The following is a 23,320-nucleotide window of genomic DNA, read 5'->3' as shown; positions in this document are numbered from 1 at the left end:
GCTCAAATGCATTAAGAAGGAAATAAATTCCACAAATTAACTTTTAAGAAGGCACACCTGTTAATTGAAATGCATTCCAGGTGACTACCTCATGAAGCTGGTTGAGAGAATGCATAGAGTGTGCAAAGCTGTCATCAAGGCAAAGTGTGGCTATTTGAAGAATCTCAAATATAAAATATATTTTGATTTCTTTAACGCTTTTTAGGTTACTACATGATTCCATGTGTGTTATTTCATAGTTTTGACGTCTTCACTATTATTCTACAATGTAAAAATAAAGAAAAATCATTGAATGACTAGGTGTTCTAAAACTTTTGACCGGTAGTGTATATTATTATCCCTATCAAAATAGATCAAATTATAATAATATCGTATGTGGAATTATGAATTATATTTACATGTATCCGACTATAATGATATATAGTCATGCAATAATGTTTATGATAGGCTAATGGTAATTATCGATTAACTGTCTTGAAGAAACTCTGGCAACATGTTTGAATTGGAAAAAAATAGAAAAGTTATACAAAACTCTACTACGCATTTCGATTGCTCTGGTTCGTAGTGAATTACATACTTTGCGTTTTCCTTTCGACATCAATCGTCAGAGCGCAGGATGCTTGCCAAGAACATAGCCTTCTTGAGGAGGGAGCTGGGGGAGCTGGGGGAGTGACTAAAGAAAGAAGAGTTAAGATTTGTTTCCCTCCTCACTCGTTCAGCGGGGTCTCCTCTATATAAAGCACTGAGCTGCCGCTTTAACGTTAGTCAAAAGTTACCAAGTTACTCTGCTCTCTAGGACCGCAGCCAACGAGTACAGCTCCACTTCAGCACCAATTTAGCAAACGGGAAATACTGAACCGACGCAAAAGCTTTTGGATAATTGCCGGATAAGCCAGGTGATTGAGGTAAGCATGTTTTTCTACATTTAATTAGATTTATTCTGCACCATGTAATTCTATGCTTTTGGGTGCCACTGAGTTCAAACAGTTTACAGTGTAAGGAGGAAAGTTTCCCAAAATAATTGAATGTTCAGATTTGATAAGAATATGTTAATGTATTTAAAAAACAAATATTTTCTTTCATCAATGCTGTTGTAAATTAATTAGCCTGTCATGAAACACTAAACATTTCAATATTGTCTTGAACATTATTATAACACATGCAAGTGCAGTGCTCCGGCCATCATCACTGTCCACATTTCCGCTTCTGTGCTATAATGTCAATCCCAGGTGTCAATTCCTAGAGAGCAATTTAATGAAAACTGCATACAGCCTATATCAACAATATACCTGTTTTGAGTCAGGCTTACCTAGGAGCATGTGTTGTCAACTTGTCCAAGGGGAGCTGTGTTGATGTGTGACACTCCTGGACAGTAGAGGACTGCAGAGCTACTGCAGAGCCAGCAGGTGAGAGTCCTCCAGGCTCCTGTATATGTAGGCAGGGTGGCCAGTGTGTGTGTGTGCCTGTCTGCTCTGTCTGCCACTCAGGTATAACATTCATGAGAATAATGAGAAAGGCCCAGAATAAAGGCTGGTGGAGGTTTGGTGTGAGAAGGTAGGCAGGGAAACAAAGAGAGGGCCAGAGGAGGGGCGTGGTGGGATGGTTGGGCTGCCTCAGGCCGGCCGGCTGGCTCCCATCGCTGGCTGGGGCTGCTTGGCGCTGTGACAATGTGTTGATACAGACCGGCCGTCAGACCTCAAGCCGCCGTTCCAGGCTGAGAGAGAGAGAGAGAGAGAGAGGAGGAGGAATTGAAGGATGCAGGGAGCAGTGCAATGACTGCTCTCTCTCTCTCGCTTTCCTTCTCTCTCCCTCTCTCTGTGTCTCTCTCTGCCATGCCTTCTCCTGCCGGCTGATTTAGTAGCCCTGCTGTTTGTCTTCTCCTGGCCAATGGGGTGGTGGCTGAGGCTGAGGCTGGGAGCCTGCCCTGTGAGCCCTGTGTGCTGTGGCAAAGGAGGATGAGAACCACACACTACCTCTTATTCATACTAAAATCTTCTGTTTTAGTAAAGAACTCTGCATCTCTGTCTCTCTCCTCCTCTCTCTTTATTTGTCTTTCTCTCCCTCTATCTATTTTCATCTCTCTATCCATCATTCTCTCTCATTAACTAATAACCCTCTCTGCTGTAGTTCTTCCCTACTCCCTCTCTCCCTCTATAGTTTTAGATGGTGATTTTGCAGGTCAGCCAGAGGAGGATCTCAGAGCTGCGGCAGCTACTGAGCCAGGTCACAGAAATTATGCTTCTGTGCCCTGGAGCGTGAACCTGACTGATTACTGTCTTTCCACCCCTGATTTATATATCACTCTGGAATCCAGGGCCATTAAGGACAATTAATTGCTTGTTTACTGGTAGATCATAGTTCCAGAGGGGCTGAGTAAGACTCTGACAAAAGAAGCAACTAATTAACAAAGTTCATTTCCTTATTCGCCAGACCCCAGGTCTAAGTCACTGTGTTGAGCAATCGATGGAAGATTACAATCAGTCATTATTATGGATCTGAAAGGATATCCCCAGTTAATTGCTGTATTTTGATAGAGCTGAAAAGAGCTTTGAAAGGATTTGGCTAAGCTGAAGATCAGGTACAATGTGGAGATTAAACTGATGAGCTGTTGTCTAACTACGGCAAGCCTTGTAGAGAGAGAGTGTATCCTTTGATATGGAGGAATACCACTAATTCAATTTCCTCACCAGTGAATGCTACAGTACTGTGGATAATTGTTGCAAAATCTCTCGGGACTCCACCTTGTTCTTGTGGTAATAGTTATGCAACTTGTTCTCAATGTGTTGAGATCTGCTGTGACATCATTTCCCTGAATGATGTGTTGCAACCTGTGAAAATGCCTCAATTGAAATGGATCAATCCCTCTAATACACTGTTTCCCATGGCAAAAACCAGAGTTATTTGCAGGTAGTTGCTGAGGTTTCATATTGATGGCCTCATTCACTTCTTTTGGAAGTAGTGAGAGAGTGAGGCAACAGCAATTGACGGAGATGTTTGCTGTCCAATGTTTGGTGCCAGGACTCATGGAGCATGCGCCTCTTGCGTTAGCTCAGTCGTCTGTCTGGCCATGTGCTCTGCTCTGTAACCTGCTTTGTTGGCTGGCCGGCTCACAGTGTGTTTTCTCCCCACAGCATCGTGTCTGCAGTGCTCAGGACCAGAGCTCACACAAGGTTGACCACTGTAGTCTGCCCAGAGCCCTACATACAGACGCCCAGAGACCCGTCCCAGAGACTGGAAATGACTGCTGCCATGCCCTGCTGGCTCTCCGCCCTCACACTCGCCCTCACCCTCCTGGTCCTCTCTGCCAGGGAAGGAGCTGCTCTCTTCCTGCCCGACTCCAATGAGCTGCGGCAGCTACTGAGCCGGTACCAGGATGACCAGAACAGCACCGATAACACAGCGGGCAGTAGGACGCGACGGGCCATCCAGTGGACGGACCGTGGGGAGCTCCTCCAACTGCACAACAAACTGAGGGGAGGAGTCTACCCCACCGCATCCAACATGGAGTACATGGTGAGACACGCCTCCTTCCTGACATGTACATACTGTAGCTTTAGCTATCATCACCCTCACAGATACGCTATCAATACACTGTAAAGAGGGTCACTATTCACACACTACTGTAGAGCAACAACTGCTATTACATGTGGAATACATAGTGAAAGTGACGGGTTGGAGGTTGTTTCACTAGCTGGAGGCACAGAAAGCTAATGAATAGCAGGTGGGTGGCAGGTAGCCTAGCGGTTCGAGCGTTGGGCCAGAAAGCGAAAGGTTGCTAGTTCGAATCCCTGATCTGACAAGGTGAAAAATCCCTAATTGCTCCAGGGTTGCTGTTGATAATGGCAGACCCTGGCTGTGACCCTACTCTCCAAAGGTGTCTCAGGGAGAGTTGGGATATGCAAAAAACACATTTCCAATTCACACGTGTGAAATAGGACAAATATAAGCAATGTATTAATATTAGATAGTACAGAGAGATGGAGGTAAACGTCAGTCTCTGCTACTCAGGCAATACCAAGGTCTTATGTACACTACCGTTCAAAAGTTTGGGGTCACTTAGAAATGTCCTTTTTTTTGCCCATTAAAATAACATCAAATTGATTAGAAATACAGTGTAGACATTGTTCATGTTGTAAATGGCTATTGTAGCTGGAAACTGCTGATTTTTAATGGAATATCTACATAGGCGTACAGAGGCCCATTATCAGCAACCATCAGTCCTGTGTTCCAATTACACGTTGTGTTTGCTAATCCTAGTATATCATTTTAAAAGGCTAATTGATCATTAGAAAACCCTTTTGCAATTATGTTAGCACAGCTGAAAACTGTTGTGCTGATTAAAGAAGCAATAAAACTGGCTTTCTTGAGACTAGTTGAGTATCTGGAGCATCAGCAATTTTGGTTTTGATTACAGGCTCAAAATGTCCAGAAACAAATAACTTTATTCTGAAACTCGTCAGTCTATTCTTGTTCTGAGAAATTAAGGCTATTCCATGTGAGTAATTGTCAAGATACTGAAGATCTCGTACAACGCTGTGTACTACTCCCTTCACGGAACAGCGCAAACTGTCTCTAACCAGAATAGAAAGAGGAGTGGGAGGCCCCGGTGCACAACTGAGCAAGAGGACAAATACATTAGTGTCTAGTTTGAGAAACAGACGCCTCACAGGTCCTCAACTGGCAGCTTCATTAAATAGTACCCGCAGAACACCAGTCTCAACGTCAACAGTGAAGAGGCGACTCCGGGATGCTGACCTTATAGGCAGAGTTGCAAAGAAAAAGCCATATCTCAGACTGGCAAATACAAATAAAATATAAATATGGGCAAAAGAACACAGACACTGGACAGAGGAAGTTTGGAAAAAAGTGTTATGGACAGACAAATCGAAGTTTGAGGTGTTCGGATCACAAAGAAGAACTTTGTGAGACGCAGACCAAATGAAAAGATGCTGGAGGAGTGCTTGATGCCATCTGTCAAGCATGCTGGAGGCAATGTGATTGTCTGGGGGTGCTTTGATGGTGGTAAAGTGGGAGATTTGTACAGGGTAAAACGGATCTTGAAGAAGGAAGGCTATCACTCCATTTTGCAACGCCATGCCATACCCTGTGGACGGCGCTTGATTAGAGCCAATTTCCTCCTACAACAAGACAATGACCCAAAGCACAGCTCCAAACTATGCAATAACTATTTAGGGAAGAAGCAGTCAGCTGGTATTCTGTCTATAATGGAGTGGCCAGCACAGTCACCGGATCTCAACCCTATTGAGCTGTTGTGGGAGCAGCTTGACCGTATGGTATGTAAGTGCCCATCAAGCCAATACAACTTGTGGGAGGTGCTTCAGGAAGCATGGGGTGAAATCTCTTCAGGTTACCTCAACAAATTGACAACTAGAATGCCAAAGGTCTGCAAGGCTGTAATTGCTGCAAATGGAGGATTATTTGACGAAAGCAAAGTTTGAAGGACACAATTATTATTTCAATTATAAATCATTATTTCTAACCTTGTCAATGCCTACATTTCCTATTCATGTTGCTATATTTCCTATTCAAACTCATTTCATGTATATTTTCATGGAAAACAAGGACATTTCTAAGTAACCCCAAACTTTTGAACGGTAGTGTATATGGGTCAGCGATTCTGTCACGATCGTCTGAAGAAGCGGACCAATACGCAGCGCGTGGAGTGAACATGATGACTTTATTTAATAAAGCAACCACGAAAAACAACAAATGACGATAGTGAAGTCCTCTGTAACACTGACAGAAACATGGAACAAAAACCCACAAACCAAGGAGAAACCACACAGTTTAAATATGGCTCCCAATCAGAGATAACGAGCCGAACAGCTGACACTCGTTACCTCCGATTGGGAGTCATATGACTAATCAAACACAATCACCCAACATAGAAATGAACAACTAGAATCCCCAACATAGAAATACACCCAAACCATGAAAATGAACAACCCTGGCTCAATAAATCAGAGTCCCTGGAGCCAGAGTGTCACAGTACCCCCCCCTAAAGGTGCGAACTCCGGGCGCACCAGCATACAGTCTAGGGGAGGGTCTGGGTGGGCGTCTGTCCATGGTGGCGGCTCTGGCCCAGGTCGTGGTCCCCACCCCACCTTAGTCACTATCCGCTTCCGTAGCCCCCTCCACATGACCACCCCCCAACTAAACCCCACTGGATTAAGGGGCAGCACCGGACTAAGGGGCAGCACCGGACTAAGGGACAGTACCTGACTACGGGGCAGCACCGGCCTGAGGGGCAGCACCGGACTGAATGGCGGATCCTGGCTGGCTGGCTCTGGCGGATCCTGGCTGAACGGCTCTGGCGGATCCTGGCTGGCGGAAGGCTCTGGCTGATCCTGTCTGGCAGAAGGCTCTGGCTGATCCTGTCTGGCAGAAGGCTCTGGCTGATCCTGTCTGGCGGAAGGCTCTGGCTGATCCTGTCTGGCGGAAGGCTCTGGCTGATCCTGTCTGGCGGAAGGCTCTGGCTGATCCTGTCTGGCGGAAGGCTCTGGCTGATCCTGTCTGGCGGAAGGCTCTGGCTGATCCTGTCTGGCGGAAGGCTCTGGCTGATCCTGTCTGGCGGAAGGCTCTGGCTGATCCTGTCTGGCGGAGAGCTCTAGCGGCTCCCGGGTCTGGCGGACGGCTCTGAAGGCTCATGGCAGACGGGCGGCTTTGCAGGCTCAGTACAGACGGGCAGTTCAGACGGCGTTGGGCAGACGGACAGTTCAGACGGCGTTGGGCAGACGGGCAGTTCAGGCGCCCGTTGGGCAGACGGGCAGTTCAGACGGCGTTGGGCAGACGGACAGTTCAGGCGCCGTTGGGCAGACGGGCAGTTCAGACGGCGTTGGGCAGACGGACAGTTCAGGCCCCGTTGGGCAGACGGCAGACTCTGGCCGTCTGAGGCGCACCGTAGGCCTGGTGCGTGGTGCCGGAACTGGAGGTACCGGGCTGAGGACACGCATCTCAGGGCTAGTGCGGGGAGAAGCAACAGGGCATGCTTGGCCCTGGGGACGCACCGTAGGCCTGATGCGTGGTGCCGGAACTGGAGGTACCGGGCTGAGGACACGCATCTCAGGGCTAGTGCGGGGAGAAGCAACAGGGCATGCTTGGCCCTGGGGACGCACCGTAGGCCTGATGCGTGGTGCCGGAACTGGAGGTACCGGGCTGAGGACACGCATCTCAGGGCTAGTGCGGGAAGCAGCAACAGGGCATGCTTGGCCCTGGGGACGCACATAAGGCCTAGTGCGGAGAGCAGCAACAGGGCATGCTGGACCCTGGGGACGCACACAAGGCCTAGTGCGGAGAGCAGGAACAGGCCGGGCTGGGCTGGCGACGCGCACCGTATCTCTGGTGCGAGAGGCCGGAACAGGCCGGGCCGGGCTGGCGGGCGCACCGTATCCCTGGTGCGTGGAGTAGGAACAGGCCGGGCTGGGCTGGCGACGCGCACCGTATCCCTGGTGCGTGGAGTAGGAACAGGCCGGGCTGAGCTGGCGACGCGCACCGTATCCCTGGTGCGAGTGGCCGGAACAGGCCGGGCCGGGCTGGCGAAGCGCACCCTATCCCTGGTGCGTGGAGCAGGAACAGGCCGGGCTGGGCTGGCGACGCGCACCGCATCCCTGGTGCGAGTGGCCGGAACAGGCCGGGCCGGGCTGGCGTAGCACACCGTGGACCTGGTGCTTGGAGTAGGAACAGGCCGGTCCGTACCGGAACACACACCACTGGCCTCAACCGAGGATCAGGAACGGGCCGGACCGGACTGGCAACACACATCAGTCTTTCACGCCGTGCCACACACACTTCCCTCCCTCTACTCGCCAATGGCTCCCGTACTCCGTTAGCCTTCTCTCCTTTTCTCCCTGTGGCAGCCTCCTGCTGCCCAGCCGCTCAAGCCATGTGCCCCCCCCAAAAATTTTTTTGGGGTTGCCTCCCGTCCTTCCGACGATGGCCCTGCCGATGCCGTTGCTCCTCTCGCCGTCGCCTCTCCACCGTCTCGTTCCATGGTCGGCGATCCATACCATCCAGGATCTCCTCCCAAGTCCAGGACCCTTTACCGTCCAACAGTTCCTCCCATGTCCAGACCCTTTGCTCCTGGACGCGCTGCTTGGTCCTTTTATGGTGGGTTTTTCTGTCACGATCGTCTGAAGAAGCGGACCAATACGCAGCGCGTGGAGTGAACATGATGACTTTATTTAATAAAGCAACCACGAAAAACAACAAATGACGATAGTGAAGTCCTCTGTAACACTGACAGAAACATGGAACAAAAACCCACAAACCAAGGAGAAACCACACAGTTTAAATATGGCTCCCAATCAGAGATAACGAGCCGAACAGCTGACACTCGTTACCTCCGATTGGGAGTCATATGACTAATCAAACACAATCACCCAACATAGAAATGAACAACTAGAATCCCCAACATAGAAATACACCCAAACCATGAAAATGAACAACCCTGGCTCAATAAATCAGAGTCCCTGGAGCCAGAGTGTCACAGATATAATGTAGGTGAGTGTTTATAGGCTCTACTTTTGATGGGAGGGTGTTGGTTTTACTACTGTTAGGTTCTGAACAAACAAAGTAAAAACTCACGGACAACTACAAAAAGCTCAAACCAAGTTTACAGCTGCAAAGACAAAGACATGATTATGTAAGCGCATATATTTATACCCTCCAACTAGGCGGAGTCAACTCCTTGCACATCTAGACAGCCAATACATCTCTGTTGCTTGTCAGGAACTTAATTGGTTCCTCTCACTGGTGTAGTCATGGCCCTGCCTGATGTTAGAACCTTCGTGGACATGGAAGTATATGTGTGTGAAATAGGACTGTTCCTTCTCACTTCATCTGACCTGACCTCGGGCCGACTTCCTCGCTCCTCCCTAATCCGCAACTGTCCTACCTTATCAGTGACTGAAACCAGACTGTGTACCCTTTGCCTCCCTCCTTAGGAGCCATAATTTTTAATACTACCATGTTTTGACAGAATGTAAACTTTCTGCACTCCCCCTTGTCTCACTCAGTAACTTTTCCTACATTATACATATAAAGTAATCAATAAGTTCTAGTATGGTAACATGAATAAGTATATTTCAAGCTAGAACCCAACACTACAACAATCTTCTCTCCTGGAAAAGATGAGCTCATGGTGGTCAGCTGCTGGCAGCCTGGAGAGGAGCTGGCTTACTGGGAGGATAATTACACTGACTCTACACTACCTGCTGGGAGCCAGACACTGCAGAGAGGGGTGAATGAGGACAGGGTAGGCCAGCGGAGGACAGCGAGAACGAGGAAGGCCAGAGTGGCCAGTGGAGGAGAAACAGAGTGCTACATGAAGGAGGGATGGATAGAGTGGGAAGGGGACTGTGTAGAAGAGAGCAAGAAAGAGAGAGCACTGAATGTTATTGAGAGGGATAGTGTTTATGGAATGTGGTGACTGGGTAAGAGGGTGTGCTGAGGTTAAGGTTAATATAGTTTAGATGGACAGACTCGGGGGGGATTGTGGTTTATGTAGTACAGATGTAGTACTGACAGTGTGGTGTCTTGTCTGTGTGACTGTGGTGTGGTCTGGCGAGAGAGGAAGGGACATGAAGTCTCCCTCTGCCCTGCTCTTCTGTTCTCTGCCAGGCCTCAGCCAACAAGCCTGGATCTGAGGACAGGACTGGGGGTATAGCTGAGCTGGCATAGTCATGGGCATGTATATGTATGTGTGTGTATTTGTATGTATGGTGGTGGTGACCACCAAGGGCCTGGAAATGTACTGAGGATAGAAACTGTGAGGTGCCACACTGTACCAGTCCTCTCCTCCCCCTCCTCCCCCATATCCTAGTGGTGAGAGTGGTGGCAGAGATGAGGTGAATCCCTCCTTTCCACCCTCTTTTCCACAGGTAGAGAGAGAAACCCGCTCAGGAAATATGCCTAATTCAGCTGTGATTGCTGGGGATTTGTAGTGGAGCGGGGCCAGGCACTGCTCCACTCAGATGTCCTGGGCTAAAGCTAATGTTTTACTTGTATCCAGCTCAATTTCAGCTCCCTGGGAAGGAAGAGGGGGAGCAGAGGCCTAAAAAGGTAGCTAGCGGTTAGGTAGGTAGCTATGAGGAGACAAGAGGAGCATTATTATACTGAGGGGATCTACCTGGGGGCCTGATATTAAAGCAGCTGGGCTAAGTCTAGCTGTGGTGATGGTCACAGATAAAGGTCGTTTTGATGGGTCTGTCGCAGTGTTCACTGATCATATGTTGTAGTGTGTCACAGGAGTGTGGACCCCGTTGCTGTCAATAATGTACTGAAAGGTGTGAGTTATAGTGTTACAACATTGTTCTAACAGTGTTATTTGTCTGTTTCCAGGTCTGGGATGATGAGCTGGAGAGGTCAGCCACTCACTGGGCAGAGGAATGCCAGTGGGAACATGGACCTAAGGACCTGCTCATGTCAATCGGTCAGAACCTCGCTGTTCACTGGGGCAGGTAAGACAATATGAGACACATGCATGTACACGTCACACACAAACACACACACACACACACACACACACACACACACACACACACACACACACACACACTTTGTTGCTTTGTGCTGTCTGCTACTGAGTCTATGTCTCTGAGTCTGTAGTGTGGCTGTTGTGAGTGAATGTACACTGAGTGTACAAAACACTAGGAGCACCTGCTCTTTCCATGACAGACTGACCAGGTGAATCCAGGTGAAAGCTATGATCCCTAATTGATGTCACTTGTTAAATCCACTTCAATCAGTGTAGATGAAGAGGAGGAGACAGGTTAAAGAAGGATTTGTATGCCTTGAGACAGTTGAGACATAGATTGTGTATGTGTGCCATTCAGAGGGTGAATTGGCAAGACAAAATATTTAAGTGCCTTTGAACAGGGTATGATAGTAGGAGCCAGGCGTAACGGTTTGTGGCAACAACTGCATCACTGCTGGGTTTTTCATGCTCAACAGTTTCAACAGTGTGTATCAAGAATGGTCCACCACCCAAAGGACATCCAGCCAACGTTTGGATGCATACAGGAGGGTGGCTCCCACTCAGCCCAGTCCAAGCTCTTCTCTGTCCTGGCACCCTAATGGTGAAACCAGCTTTCCCCTGAAGCTAGGACAGCAGAGTCCCTGCCCATCTTCCAAAAACATCTGAAACCCTACCTCTTCAAACAGTGTCCTAAATAATCCTACCCCCCCCTATTCTAGCTCTGACTCCACTGATAACTACATTATTGAGGAAAAATGTACTTTCTATGCCTGTGATATGTGATTGTCCCACCTAGCTATCTTAATATGAATGCACTGTAAGTCGCTCTGGATAAGAGCATCTGCTAAATGACTAAAATGTCAAATGTTAAAACATGGGCCAGCATCCTTGTGGAACGCTTTCTACACCTTGTAGAATCCATGCCACGACAAATTGAGGCTGTTCTGAGGGCAAAAGGTTGGGGTGGGGGGAGTGCAACTCATTATTAGGAAGGTGTTCTTAATGTTTGGTATACTCAGTGTAGGTATTTGTGCTGTGTGTGTGTTCAGAGCATTGCAGCCTGAGAGTGGGTGTCACGACTTCCGCCGAGGCTGCCTCCCCTCCTTGTTCGGGCAGGTTTTGGCGTTCGTCGTCACCGGCTTACTAGCTACTGCCGCTCCCATTCTCATCACTCCACTTGTCTTGTCTTGTCAATCACACACCTGGTGCTCATCCCCTAATTAGTCTGTGCATAAGTGTTCCCTCTGCCCCCTTGTCTTTGTGAGTGATTGTTCTATGTGGGAGGAGAGTAGCTTGGTTGAGATACTCTCTCATTTAATTTGCCAGGGTTGATTTTCCCCTGTGTCATTACATTTATTGTATTTTCTGAGATTGTGTTTGGTCAGGAAGGATTGTTTCCCCTGTACCTGTTTCGATTGCAGTTGTAGGCGCATTGTATGTCTGGAAGGAATAAATTCTGCATCCGGTTATTTTACTCCTGCGCCTGACTCTGTCCATCATTCACCACAGTGGGGCTCTTTGTGTATGACAGTGGAGGGCTCCCTCAGCAGGTGCCATTCCATGAATCCACTCGCTCGCGTTCTCACAACCCCCCTCCCTCTCTCCATCTCTCCCCCTCTCCCTTTCTCTCTCTTCTGATGCCAGCACCGGCTAGGGCTGTTTTTCTCCCTCTCCGCTGCCAGTTTGTAGTCTCAGCACATTTCAATACCGTAGAAAGAGATGTTTACAATAAAGGGCCATAATTGATTCGTCAGGCTGTGGAGCCCTGTTTAGTTTTTGTATTTTTTTCTCAGCATGTCTCGAGTTCCCCAGTGTTGGAGGGAAACAGACTGAGTGTGTCTGTGTGTCTGCTGGGTCAGAACCGGACTAATCAGTGGAGGCCAGAGGGGAGCCTGAGGGGAGGCTGGTGTAGTGCGTCTCAAGCCCAGCCAAAGCACCTGTCAGCCCCCTCAGATATTCCCCATGTGGCCCTGGCAGCTGGAGGTCCTCCTGTATGAGCTCTCTGTGCTGCTGAGGCTGATGCTGCTCCCTCTGTGTCTGCAGGTACCGCTCCCCAGCCAACCACGTCCAGGCCTGGTATGATGAGGTGAAGGACTACACCTACCCCTACCAACATGAGTGCAACCCCTGGTGTCCCGACCGCTGCTCAGGGCCTATGTGCACCCACTACACCCAGGTGAGTCATGGCTGGGGGAGAGTCATAGCTGGGGGAGAGTGCATGGCTGGGGGAGAGTCATGGCTGGGGGAGAGTCATGGCTGGGGGATCTGAATTTGGAGCTTTGAGTTCATGAGTACTTCCCTCAACAGTTCCTCCATGAACAGCAAACCACATTTGGATCTAATTCCATATTAAATTGTATTTCTACAGGTTTCCTTTGAACTAATGTAGATGATCTGTGTATGAGCCTGTGCAGTGTTCAAGGTCACATGTTTCCTCCCTACCATCAGTATCTAATGGACAGCACGTGACTTCTAAAGGTGTTGCTGCTGCAGGTATTCAGGTCCTGTGTAAAAACAACATGTGGCCTGCAGCCTCTTCAATGGGTGTCCATTAACTAAAAACAGTGTGGACCATTGGGGGCGCAGTAGTGTAGTGACAGGGAGAAGTTATGTGCTGCCTCAGGACCATTAAACCATCACAGTAGAGAGGGTGAAACAAAGGGGAAGAAAGAGGGATAAACAGAGGGGAAGAGAGGGACAAGATGGGGATGAAGAGGGAGAATTGGCTTCCTCTCCCCATAGACTTTACTTTGTAGCTGGGATGGGTTTGTGAAAACAGCCTGACCCGTCCTCCTGCATCTGCGTACTTCACACGGGAAACCAGGTCACTAGCATCTGGAAACACTTCCCAGACACACCAATCATCTCTGTGTTTGACCTGGATTCCTTTGAAGATGCAGGAATGCGGGGAACAATGCCATGTCTGAACACCCTCTCCTTGTTTCTGCCTTTTATTTCCTAGGAATGCTAGCGTAGCGTAGCATAGTTGGGGTCCAATCCCTACCATAACACTGCTAAGCTAGGTTATGCTAGCCCCTCCGGGTCAGTATCCTCACAGTCTCTCTCTGGGATGACACAGAGCTTTACCGCAGGCTCCAGCCCTCATCATCACATCTCTGTGTATGCTGTAGTGGTGTAGCAGTGTGGTGTCTATGCTGAGTCATTGTCTCTAAGTCAATACTGCCTGTGGCCTCTCACTGGCCCAGGAAAGGGAAACACATTCCTGAAAGAGAGGGGGGAGGAGTGAGAGTCAGAGAGAGAGAGAAAGAGAGAGGGGTACAGTGGGAAAGAGTGGTAGTGGAGTCATGGAACAAGCTCTCAGTAGTAGGACTGCCTGGGTCTCAAATCCGTAGGTGCTGCCTGTAGCTTTACATTTAAGTTGTTTTTTTCTTCGACTTTGTATTACTGTAATACTTGTTATTTTTTTACTTTTGCATTTGGCATTTGATTCTTCATTGATACTGTTATTGTACTGTTGAGGAGAGTTAGCAAGCAAGCATTTCACTGTACCGTGTGCACGTGACCAAAAAACGTTTGATTTGATTTGATTTAACAACCTCACCATATTGACAGAGGAAGTGGGCCTGTCCAGAGTTCTCTTTATTCGCTCCGAGCCACTGCCAGTATAATGTCTTTACCTGACTAAACTGGATCATGAGAATGATCACAGAATGTCGCAGGAAACAAACTGTGGTCACACTCGACGTCTATCTCCTTCCTCTGACTGGGGCCGAATTAAAGAGCAGCCTCTTCTAAGGGCCCTTGTGGCCCCATCAATCTATCTGCCTCCAGCACCCCAGCATGGGAGCCACTTCCTATGGCAGGAATGAGGGATCTATGAGGGGCGAGAGAGATGAGTGAGAAAAGAGAGAAAAAGAGAGAGAGAGGTCTACAGTAACATGGTGCTTCCTACTAATGTGTCTGTGAGGCTCTTTCTCAGACCTCCATAGCCACCCATGACAGGCCCTTTCAAAGGCTGCAGGGCTCCAAATCATTTTAGCTAGTAGAGTTGTCTGCAATGTTATGTGGAGCTGAGGAACTGTATCAGTGGAGATGGACGTGTGGTCACAGAAAGATCAACAAGTCAGCAATGCGAATGTCCTTTTATAATAACAATGTTAATGGAAGTGTTGACTTATTTGCAGCTGGTCTGGGCCACCACTAGTCGTGTGGGGTGTGCAGTGCACGTGTGTCCCAGGATGAACGTGTGGGGGGAGATCTGGGAGAACGCTGTTTACCTCGTCTGTAACTACTCCCCCAAGTAAGACCAACTCGCTAACGCTACTCTCCACCACTCATTCACACATCACGTCTCCTGTGTTCTATTTTACATACTTCTTACCACCATGGGGTGTTTACCCAATACCAAATGTTTTTGAGGGCACATGTAAGGATATTAATTTGTCTGTCTAATTGTACAGTTAAAGTGTCTGTCTAAGAAGTATTTCATGACACATTGAGGCCATGCCGAAATTCCAGCAGAAGTTTGAGTAGAAAAATAATAAAGGAAGGGGAAAGAAAAACAGGTCCTAAGCAGACTCTGTTCCAGACAGACCTAATTTAATTTCCAGAGGGACAGCGGGATTGTTTTCATTATCCAGCTGGACTCAGTGTTTTAAGAGTGTGTGATAATGTGCAAAGGGCACGTGAATAATTATAAAGCCATGTGCCCGGTGACGGCTGAGTGCTGATTCGTTTTCAGCCAGTCATCCTGACCACTGTGCTCCTTCCTGTTCCCCAGGGGAAACTGGATCGGAGAGGCCCCTTACCAACATGGCCGCCCATGCTCCCAGTGCCCTCCTAGCTACGGAGGAAGCTGCAGGGACAACCTCTGCTTCAAGGGAGACTCCCAGCGTTCTGAGACTGAGGACATGAACGAGGTGGAGAAAGCTCAGATTCCCATGTCACCCCGCACCACCGCCAAGCCTGTCCCCAGACCCAAACCCAAGCCTGCTGCTCCCAAGAAGCCCTCCACTCCCAAGGCTCCCACCAGCACTTTCCTGGGTGAGTTTGACTAGTGGGAATTGTGGTTGGGGGCTTTCAGAGTTGACTGTTTAAATGTACTGTATGGGAAGGAATGCTACTGAGATCCCTAATTGTCCAGTAATTGATTTGTCTCCCATAGCTCAAAACATCAAGTGTGAGACCAAAATGCGAGACAAGTGCAAGGGAGCAGCCTGCAACAGATTCAACTGCCCTGCTAACTGCCAGAACAAGAAGGGGAAAGTGTGGGGGACGCTCTTCTATGATGTGGTGAGTCTCACACTGAGGTTCAACATTTAACACTATACATTTTGAATGCCTGAATGTGTTTCTGATGATTATTTTTCTATTTTTCCAGCAATCAAGTATCTGTCGTGCTGCTATGCACTACGGCATCATTAATAACAATGGTGGTCTGGTGGACACCACAAGGAAAGACAAGTTTCCATTCTTCGTCAAGGCAACAAAGAACGGCATTGAGTCATTCAGGTAGATATTTCTGGTAGTCTTGATTCTCTGTCATCATTCTGCCTGCTATGCTCATTTATGTTTTGTGAAATTAATGATATACTGAAATGTAATGGTCTTCTAATGCCTGGCTTTGATCTCTTGACAGTAAATACAAAGCCGGCAATGCATTTGTGGTGGCCAAAGTGGAAAGTAAGTCAAACTGTGTTTTTCCAGAATAAGTGGAGCACACCCTTGTTTTTAGCTTCTTCACCTGATGACTTTTGCAGCTGTTGATGGTGTATGTCTCCTCTCTGTGCCACAGGACAGTCAGTGGACTGCTATGCCACCATGGTGGAGATCTGCCCCCTCAAGAAGCCCTACTCCAACTGCCCAAGGTGGCTAGCTCCTCTCCCCCCACAATGTTTCACACGCACAACAAGCAGTGATGACTTGGGAATAATTAGTCAGATTCCTGCTCTGGGCCAAATGTTTTAAACCTCCATTACAAAACCACTGGAATCTCCTAAACATGCAGACTCTGCTAGAAGCAGTTGTGGAAAAAGTACTTGAGTAAAAGTAAAGATACCTTAATAGAAAATGACTCAAGTAAAAGTGAAAGTCACCCAGTAAAATACTACTTGAGTGAAAGTCTAAAAGTATTTGGTTTTAAATATACTTAAGTATTACATTTACATTTACGTCATTTAGCAGATGCTCTTATCCAGAGCGACTTACAAATTGGTGCTTTCAGCTTATGATAGCCAGTGGGACAACCACTTATTTATTTGTATTTGTTTAATGGGGAGGGGGGACAGAAGGATAACTTTTATACTATTCCAGGTATTCCTTAAAGAGGTAGGGTTTCGAGTGTCTCCGGAAAGTGGTCAGTGACTCCGCTGTCCTGGCGTCGTGGGGGAGCTTGTTCCACCATTGGGGTGCCAGAGCAGCGAATAGTTTTGAAAGTATCAAAAGTAAATGTAATTGCTAAAATATACTTAAGTATCAAAAGTAAAAGTATCAATCATTTCTAATTCCTTATATAAAGCAAACCAGACGGCACCATTTTCTTGTTTTTTTAAATTTACGGATAGCCAGGGGCATGCTCCATCACTTAGACATCAGTTACAAATTAAGCATGTGTTTAGTGAGTCTGCCAGATCAGAGGCAGTAGGGATGACCAGGGATGTTCTCTTGATTTGTGTGTGAATTAGACAATTTTCCTGCCCTGCTAAGCATTCAAAATGAAACAAGTACTTTTGGGTGTGAGGGAAAATGTCTGGAGTAAAAAGTACGTTATTTTCTTTAGGAATGTAGTGAAGTAAAAGTTTGTCAAAAATATAAATAGTAAAGTAAAGTACAGATACACAAAAAAAATACTTATGTAGTATTTTCAAGTATTTTTACTTCTTTACACTACTGGCTAGAAGAAAGTGTCAGTCTTTCCTCTGTTCTACAGAAGTTCTACAGAAAATGTGTCAGGGTTATTCATAACATGACATACATTACATTTAACTAAATGGCAAATTCTTGCATAAATTCCTGCGTTTAAACCATGGGTCTGTCTCTTCCTCAGAGTGTTCTGTCCGGCCAACTGCAAGAACGAGCCATCCTACTGGGCCCCAGTGGTTGGGAACAGCTTCTACACAGATGTAAGTACTGGACCTAGTCCCTGGGTATACCAGAATGGCCTCACCATGCCTGTCCTGTCCTCCTGACCATGCTGAAAGCCTGAGAGGTCATACTGACAGAGGTCAACCAGTTCGTCCCCACTGGGCCTGCCAGACAGATGCACCTCAGTGTGTCTGCTCCCCAGAGAACTATATCTGACTGGAACACTGACCTGATTTATGTTGGACAGCAGATGAGTGCGGTCTAGCCCCGTCGAGCACTTAAGAGACTGTGGCCTGAGGCGACCACGAGCTTCTGAATAGCAGTGTGAACACAGTCGGAATGGGAGCATTGGTGATGCAGGCCTGGTAACGGTCGGTAGTAATGTCTCTCCCAGTGCTGGGTTCGACCACACACAGCTGCTCAGCCCTGGCTGACTGGCTGATTCATAACTGGCCCAGAGATTGCATGCCTGAGGCCTGAGGTCGGAGGCATGGTGCTGTGTCAGGAGAGGGCTTTAGGACCAGTCTCAGAGAGGGAGGAGCAGTGGGACACACCTCTGTTATTGTCACATCACCTCTGTCACTCCCTAATGACCTCAGGGCAAATCTCAAATGGTACACTATACTCCATACAGTGTGCTACCTTGACCAGAGACACATACGGCTCTAGTGACAAGGAGTGCACTATATAGAGAATAAGATGCCATTGGAGACACGGCATCTGTCATTCTAAAATCACCTCTGGCCTAAGTTGCAAGTTGCATGTATAAGCTGATGTGAGACTGCAGTGGATGAAATGAGTGAAACAAATAACTTTGCTGCCCTGGGGACCATTTTTTTTAAGGGCAAAGCCTGATTCTGACACTTAAACACTCACAGTGCCAACACGCAGCAACACGCAGCAAAACACAGGAGAAGGAGAAGTACAGGTCTATATTGACATGACAGAAGTCCCCAGACACCAGACCGGTTCACCAGACACCAGACACCAGGGAATGTGGCCTGTGTTGGGCTAGACTAGTGTGATGGAGTATGATGAATGAGCCTTCCAGGTTAGTGATAAGGACCCAGGGTCTGACACACGCTGGAGCCAGACTCAATGCCTCAGACTGGGGGACAGGAGGCACCATGCCCTGCCTCAGAACCATGTGTGGCGTGAACAGCTCTCTACTGCTGTCTGTCATCTGTAATCCAGAGTGGGGCAGCGGTTTACATCCTGATAACGATGTGCCTGGCTTCGCCCTTGCTAATGTCATGCATGTGTACATGTACATGATTTGTACATATTGAATGCTCTGGAAACCGATACATTGACTGTATTTGGTGTGGCTCAGTACACTGTATGTGCCTGTACTGTACCTAATAACAGAAGCATTACTGATATAGTGAAATTGAATAATCATGATTGCTGTATCTGATATCATGAGAGGTACAATGAACCCTCTCTTCTTATCCCCCCTCTCCCTCAGAGCTCCAGTATCTGCCGAGCAGCCATCCATGCCGGGGTGATCCAAGCCGGTGGGGGCTACGTGGACGTCCTGGCCCTGGATAAGAAGAAGAGCTACGTTGGCGTCCTGAAGAACGGCATCCAGTCAGAGAGGTGGGTGCCTGCTCTACCCTCCTCTTCCCCTGTACAATACCTCCCTGCCCTCACCCTACCCTCCCCTCGCCCACCCCTCCCCTGTCAGGCATTAGCCAGGCCCAGAGATCTAGGGCTCAAGAACGGATGCCATTGCCGCCAAGTCCATGTTTGGCACGCAGGGGTGCAAGACTAATGGTGTGGTTTGGTGTACGGACGGCCCACACATGAACTCTTTGCTTACTTTACCCCGACATTCAATGGAGTGTGCAAAGTGCTGCATGGCCAAATTCAGCTGAGCTAGAGTACAGTGAAATTTAATGCTGAAATCAAGAGCCCCCTCACTGGGAGCCTCACCTTAACCTTAGTGTGAGTGAGTGAGGACATGGGCTGTCAGTAACAGGGCACAGAGAACAGTATGGTATTACAACCATGGCCATCAACAGTCATCCCCTGATGTGATAGAGACTGACCCAGAGGTTGACTTCTGTCCAAGTGATGACCCAACTGTTAGGAAGTGGGGGGTACATGTTGCTGGCTGGGTGAACAGGCCTTTATTAAGGAGGAAATAATCACAGCCTATCCATTTACCCGGGGATGGAAAAGCTGTCGGCGGCTGACTCAGTGGTTCCCTATGCAGATAATTGCAGCCAATCTGATGCCAATGGGATGGGCATCATCCTGACATTACTGAGCATGGCAGGTCTTCATGGCCTCTCCACTAATGAATTAATAACAAAGCCATCAGGCCCAGCACAAGATTCAATAGTGGTTGTTGGAAAGGTCAGTCAGTCACTATAACAGCATGGTTAACAATGAGCCAGTGTTGGGGGATTGGAAGTGATGCAGACAATTACATTGATAGAAGTTACAATCTATCTGCAATATTAAGCTGATCCACCCCCCCCAAAAAAAAAAAATACAAAATTAAAAAATACAATAAAAATATACATTAAAAAACAAAAAAACAATGAGCCAGTGTTTGAGTCATGTTTCCAGATACGTCCACCGTGATTACTCTACTCTTACTGTAGGATGTCATGAGCAACAGGCTGACTTGAATTGGAGCCACACGCGAACAATGAAAAAAAAAAAATTGGGTCCACAAAACAACTGACTGACTTGACAGCAATATGGTTTCTATTCTCTTCGTTTTCCTTAGATTTATGTCACTTTGTCTTAGTAAAGAGATGAAAGGATGCTGGTTAACTGTTTGAGTTCATGAATGAATGCTCAAGGTAACCGTCTCTCTCACTTCTCTTTTGCAGTAAAAGCAATCCAGTGGGTGGCTCGTTCCGTGTCTTTGCTGTGAGGGAGTGAATATCCTCCATCTCAGGGCCTCCCACTCATTGGTTCAGGGACTAACAAGGTCCCCCATCTGCTCTCAAGGGGCAGAAAGTGCCCACAGGTTCGATGCCATGGCAACCTCCTCCCATCTGTCTCTGTTCCCCACCCTGGGAGGAAGCAGAACTTCCCATTGGACCTACAGACACTTCTCCCTCTTAGCTAATAAACAGTAGCTAACTGCTCAAAGTCGGTGGCTAACATCACAAAGGACCCTTCTGTCTTCTCCTACCCTTCTCACCTTTAAACTCCAGATGTGGATATATTTTGTAAGATACACAAGCAGTAAATGCAAAATGATGTGTAACATCAAAGCCCTATCGAACAGCTGGTGCTGGATCTCTGTGTCTTGACATGTAGTTAGTTTTCAAATCAAATATGTAATATTTGTTTATATTTTATGTTCTTAATACAAAAGTGAATCATTGGTCTCCATACACAGGAATGTATATTGATCACTGTATCAAATCATTCTGTACAGATTTAATTACTTTTTAAATTTTTCTTAAATGGGTGTATATTGACAGTTTTATATGTGTTCATAATGTATTTTGTAGCTTGTCTCCGCTTTCCTAACCCATTTATGCTTTCATCCTGGTCTTTACCTTTGTGGCGGATAGGCCATGGTGCTTGAGTTAGGAGAGGATCTGTGTTTGGCATGCTGGACGAGCTCACAGTGGACAGACAGAGACAGACAGACAGACTTAGGGGTTGCGTAGGAAGGGAAGAGGAATGGTGGAGGAGGGAGGAGGGGAAGGCATACCTCCAAGGAAAAGAAACCTTTCCTGAATACAGCTGGTACGCCTTCCAGTGTCAATAATGTGCAGACGATCTGGTAAAGGTGCAAAAACATCGTAGCAATATTCTGTCCACTGTGAGCTCAGGAAGGCAATGGGTGGATGTGTGGGCAGGGCTTTCAAAATGGTGGCAGTTCTGACTCCATCCAAGGACATTCACAGATGAACGATGTTCTTGTTTGAAAAATGATTCTGTATTTATAATAGCTCACTGCTTTATTACCCTCTTTCCTCTCTTGATGCCATGTGTTTTGATTGAATAAGAGAAATACTCTATGATAGGTTGAATTTGTCCCCACTTAAGACAGTTGAATGTTGTAGGTTTTGTAGAAAGGTGTGCCAAGTTTTCCTATCAGCAGGCTTAGCTTCAGTTAGGATTCATGATTCAGTTAGGGAATGATTTGTAAAATACACAGAGGATGCAGAACATGGATCTGTTTAAACCACTCATACCCAGGGATGTAATAAATGTTACTTATCCAGAAGGAAGGCACACAGAGGCAGGGACAGAGGCAGAGGCAAGCTTCAGCTGGGGAATATCGTCTTAACTGCTGAGGCTTTGTCGTGAGAGGAGAGTAAAACTATGTAAATTGATGCTGGAGGTTTTGGGTCTCCTAAAGAAGGACATTAGGTATCCTCCTATCTATCTATCTCTATCTCTATCTCTATCTCTATCTCTATCTCTATCTCTATCTCTATCTCTCTCTCTCTCTCTCTCTCTCTCTCTCTCTCTCTCTCTCTCTCTCTCTCTCTCTCTCTCTCTCTCTCTCTCTCTCTATCTCTCTCTATCTCTATCTCTATCTCTATCTCTATCTCTATCTCTATCTCTATCTCTATCTCTATCTCTATCTCTATCTAATCTCTAGACAGGACAGCAGTGCAGCCTTTCTCTCTTTGTCTTAGTTTTCATCTTTCTACGTTTTTCTAGGCTACCTCAGTCTTGTCGCTGCGCTAGGTTTATAGAACTTGGGAAATCTTAAAGGGAAATGTTAATGGTTTGTACAGCTTTGGAAATGGAGTGTAAATACTTTGATTTGTCTTTTCTGAACTGTTCTCTATGCTGTAAAGGTATCTTTGAAAATTATATGTGGTGTGTTATTTTTGTTTGTTTGTCTAGTTTGTATGGTGTTTATAGGCATTTGATGGAGTTTTGTATTTTTTTATGCACAATTTGAAAATAATTAAAGTTTGAAATAGTTTGAATTTCTTTTGTACACTGGGTATAGTAGGATACAATAGGTACATGTTCCTAGGTAGTAGGAACATGTTCCTAAAGCAATTGAGCATAAATACTTATTTCTCAGCAATCCAAATACAGCAACATATCTTGTCCAGCAACACAGCTTGAGCCAGGTCACATGACTGGAGCAGTCAGGTGACATGACAGGCATGCTGAGGTCCATAGCAGGCATGAATGGAATAGAGACCTAGGCCACCCAGGCTAGGCCCATTATCTTTGGAACAACTTCACTGACCACAGACACGATCTGAACTGGCCTTGGTCTGCCTCTGGTGGGTACAGACATGCAGGAATGGGGTGGAACAGATTCCCACTCAGTTAAAACAATCACTTATCCTTAGGAAACACAGAGATGGTATGCTGATACTGTAGGCCTGCAGATTTGAGTTGGCACAATAATGACACCAGTATGCTACTCAATAGATGTAAAATAATCATGTTAGACACTTCATCAGGGTCTCTTGCTCTTTGTACTTTGCAGCTTTCCACATTGAGAACAGACAAATGGAGACGCATTGGAAATAAGGACTCATGAACCATTGGAAGAATGTCTAAGTTTGAGATACTCACTTTAAGCAGTGGTAAGTTCTGATTCTGTCATTTAGAAAGACATACAGTAGTAAGGCCATATGGTGTTACTTCAGCACACAAACCCAGGCTGGGCCTTTGTTATTGACCTGATGTTGAGAGTAGTGAGCCATCCAACACTGGCAAGAGGCTGTGTTTAATCACTGGGCCTGCCATAATATGAGAGAGAGAGAGAGAGAGAGAGAGAGAGAGAGAGAGAGAGAGAGAGAGAGAGAGAGAGAGAGACAAGGGGTG

The 23,320-nt window shown here is 47.0% G+C and overlaps 1 protein-coding gene across 1 annotated transcript; it reads left to right on the top strand.

Moving 5' to 3' along the window:
* The first annotated feature begins 755 nt into the window (after window positions 1-755).
* Window positions 756-21,972, top strand: crispld2 (cysteine-rich secretory protein LCCL domain containing 2). The gene is made up of 13 exons (XM_045225271.1): window positions 756-905; window positions 3,132-3,513; window positions 10,360-10,478; window positions 12,539-12,671; window positions 14,641-14,756; window positions 15,237-15,499; window positions 15,621-15,748; window positions 15,837-15,967; window positions 16,095-16,138; window positions 16,251-16,323; window positions 17,502-17,577; window positions 19,008-19,138; window positions 20,386-21,972. The coding sequence occupies exons 2-13, from the start codon at window positions 3,238-3,240 to the stop codon at window positions 20,435-20,437; spliced, it is 1,542 nt and encodes a 513-aa protein (XP_045081206.1). The 5' UTR covers window positions 756-905; window positions 3,132-3,237; the 3' UTR covers window positions 20,438-21,972.
* Window positions 21,973-23,320: the final 1,348 nt, after the last annotated feature.

The sequence above is a fragment of the Coregonus clupeaformis genome, chromosome 15 (genome assembly GCF_020615455.1).
Source record: "Coregonus clupeaformis isolate EN_2021a chromosome 15, ASM2061545v1, whole genome shotgun sequence".
Lineage (NCBI taxonomy): Eukaryota > Metazoa > Chordata > Actinopteri > Salmoniformes > Salmonidae > Coregonus > Coregonus clupeaformis.
This window is presented reverse-complemented; position numbering and strand designations above follow the sequence as displayed.

What these genes read in the sequence shown, in the direction of transcription:
- crispld2 (XM_045225271.1), top strand. Translation starts at nt 3,238, where the DNA reads ATGACTGCTGCCATGCCCTGCTGGCTCTCCGCCCTCACACTCGCCCTC. An exon ending in TCCCACCAGCACTTTCCTGG is followed by an intron (nt 15,500 to 15,620) that starts GTGAGTTTGACT and finishes TGTCTCCCATAG; the next exon opens with CTCAAAACATCAAGTGTGAG. An exon ending in CCCTACTCCAACTGCCCAAG is followed by an intron (nt 16,324 to 17,501) that starts GTGGCTAGCTCC and finishes TCTCTTCCTCAG; the next exon opens with AGTGTTCTGTCCGGCCAACT.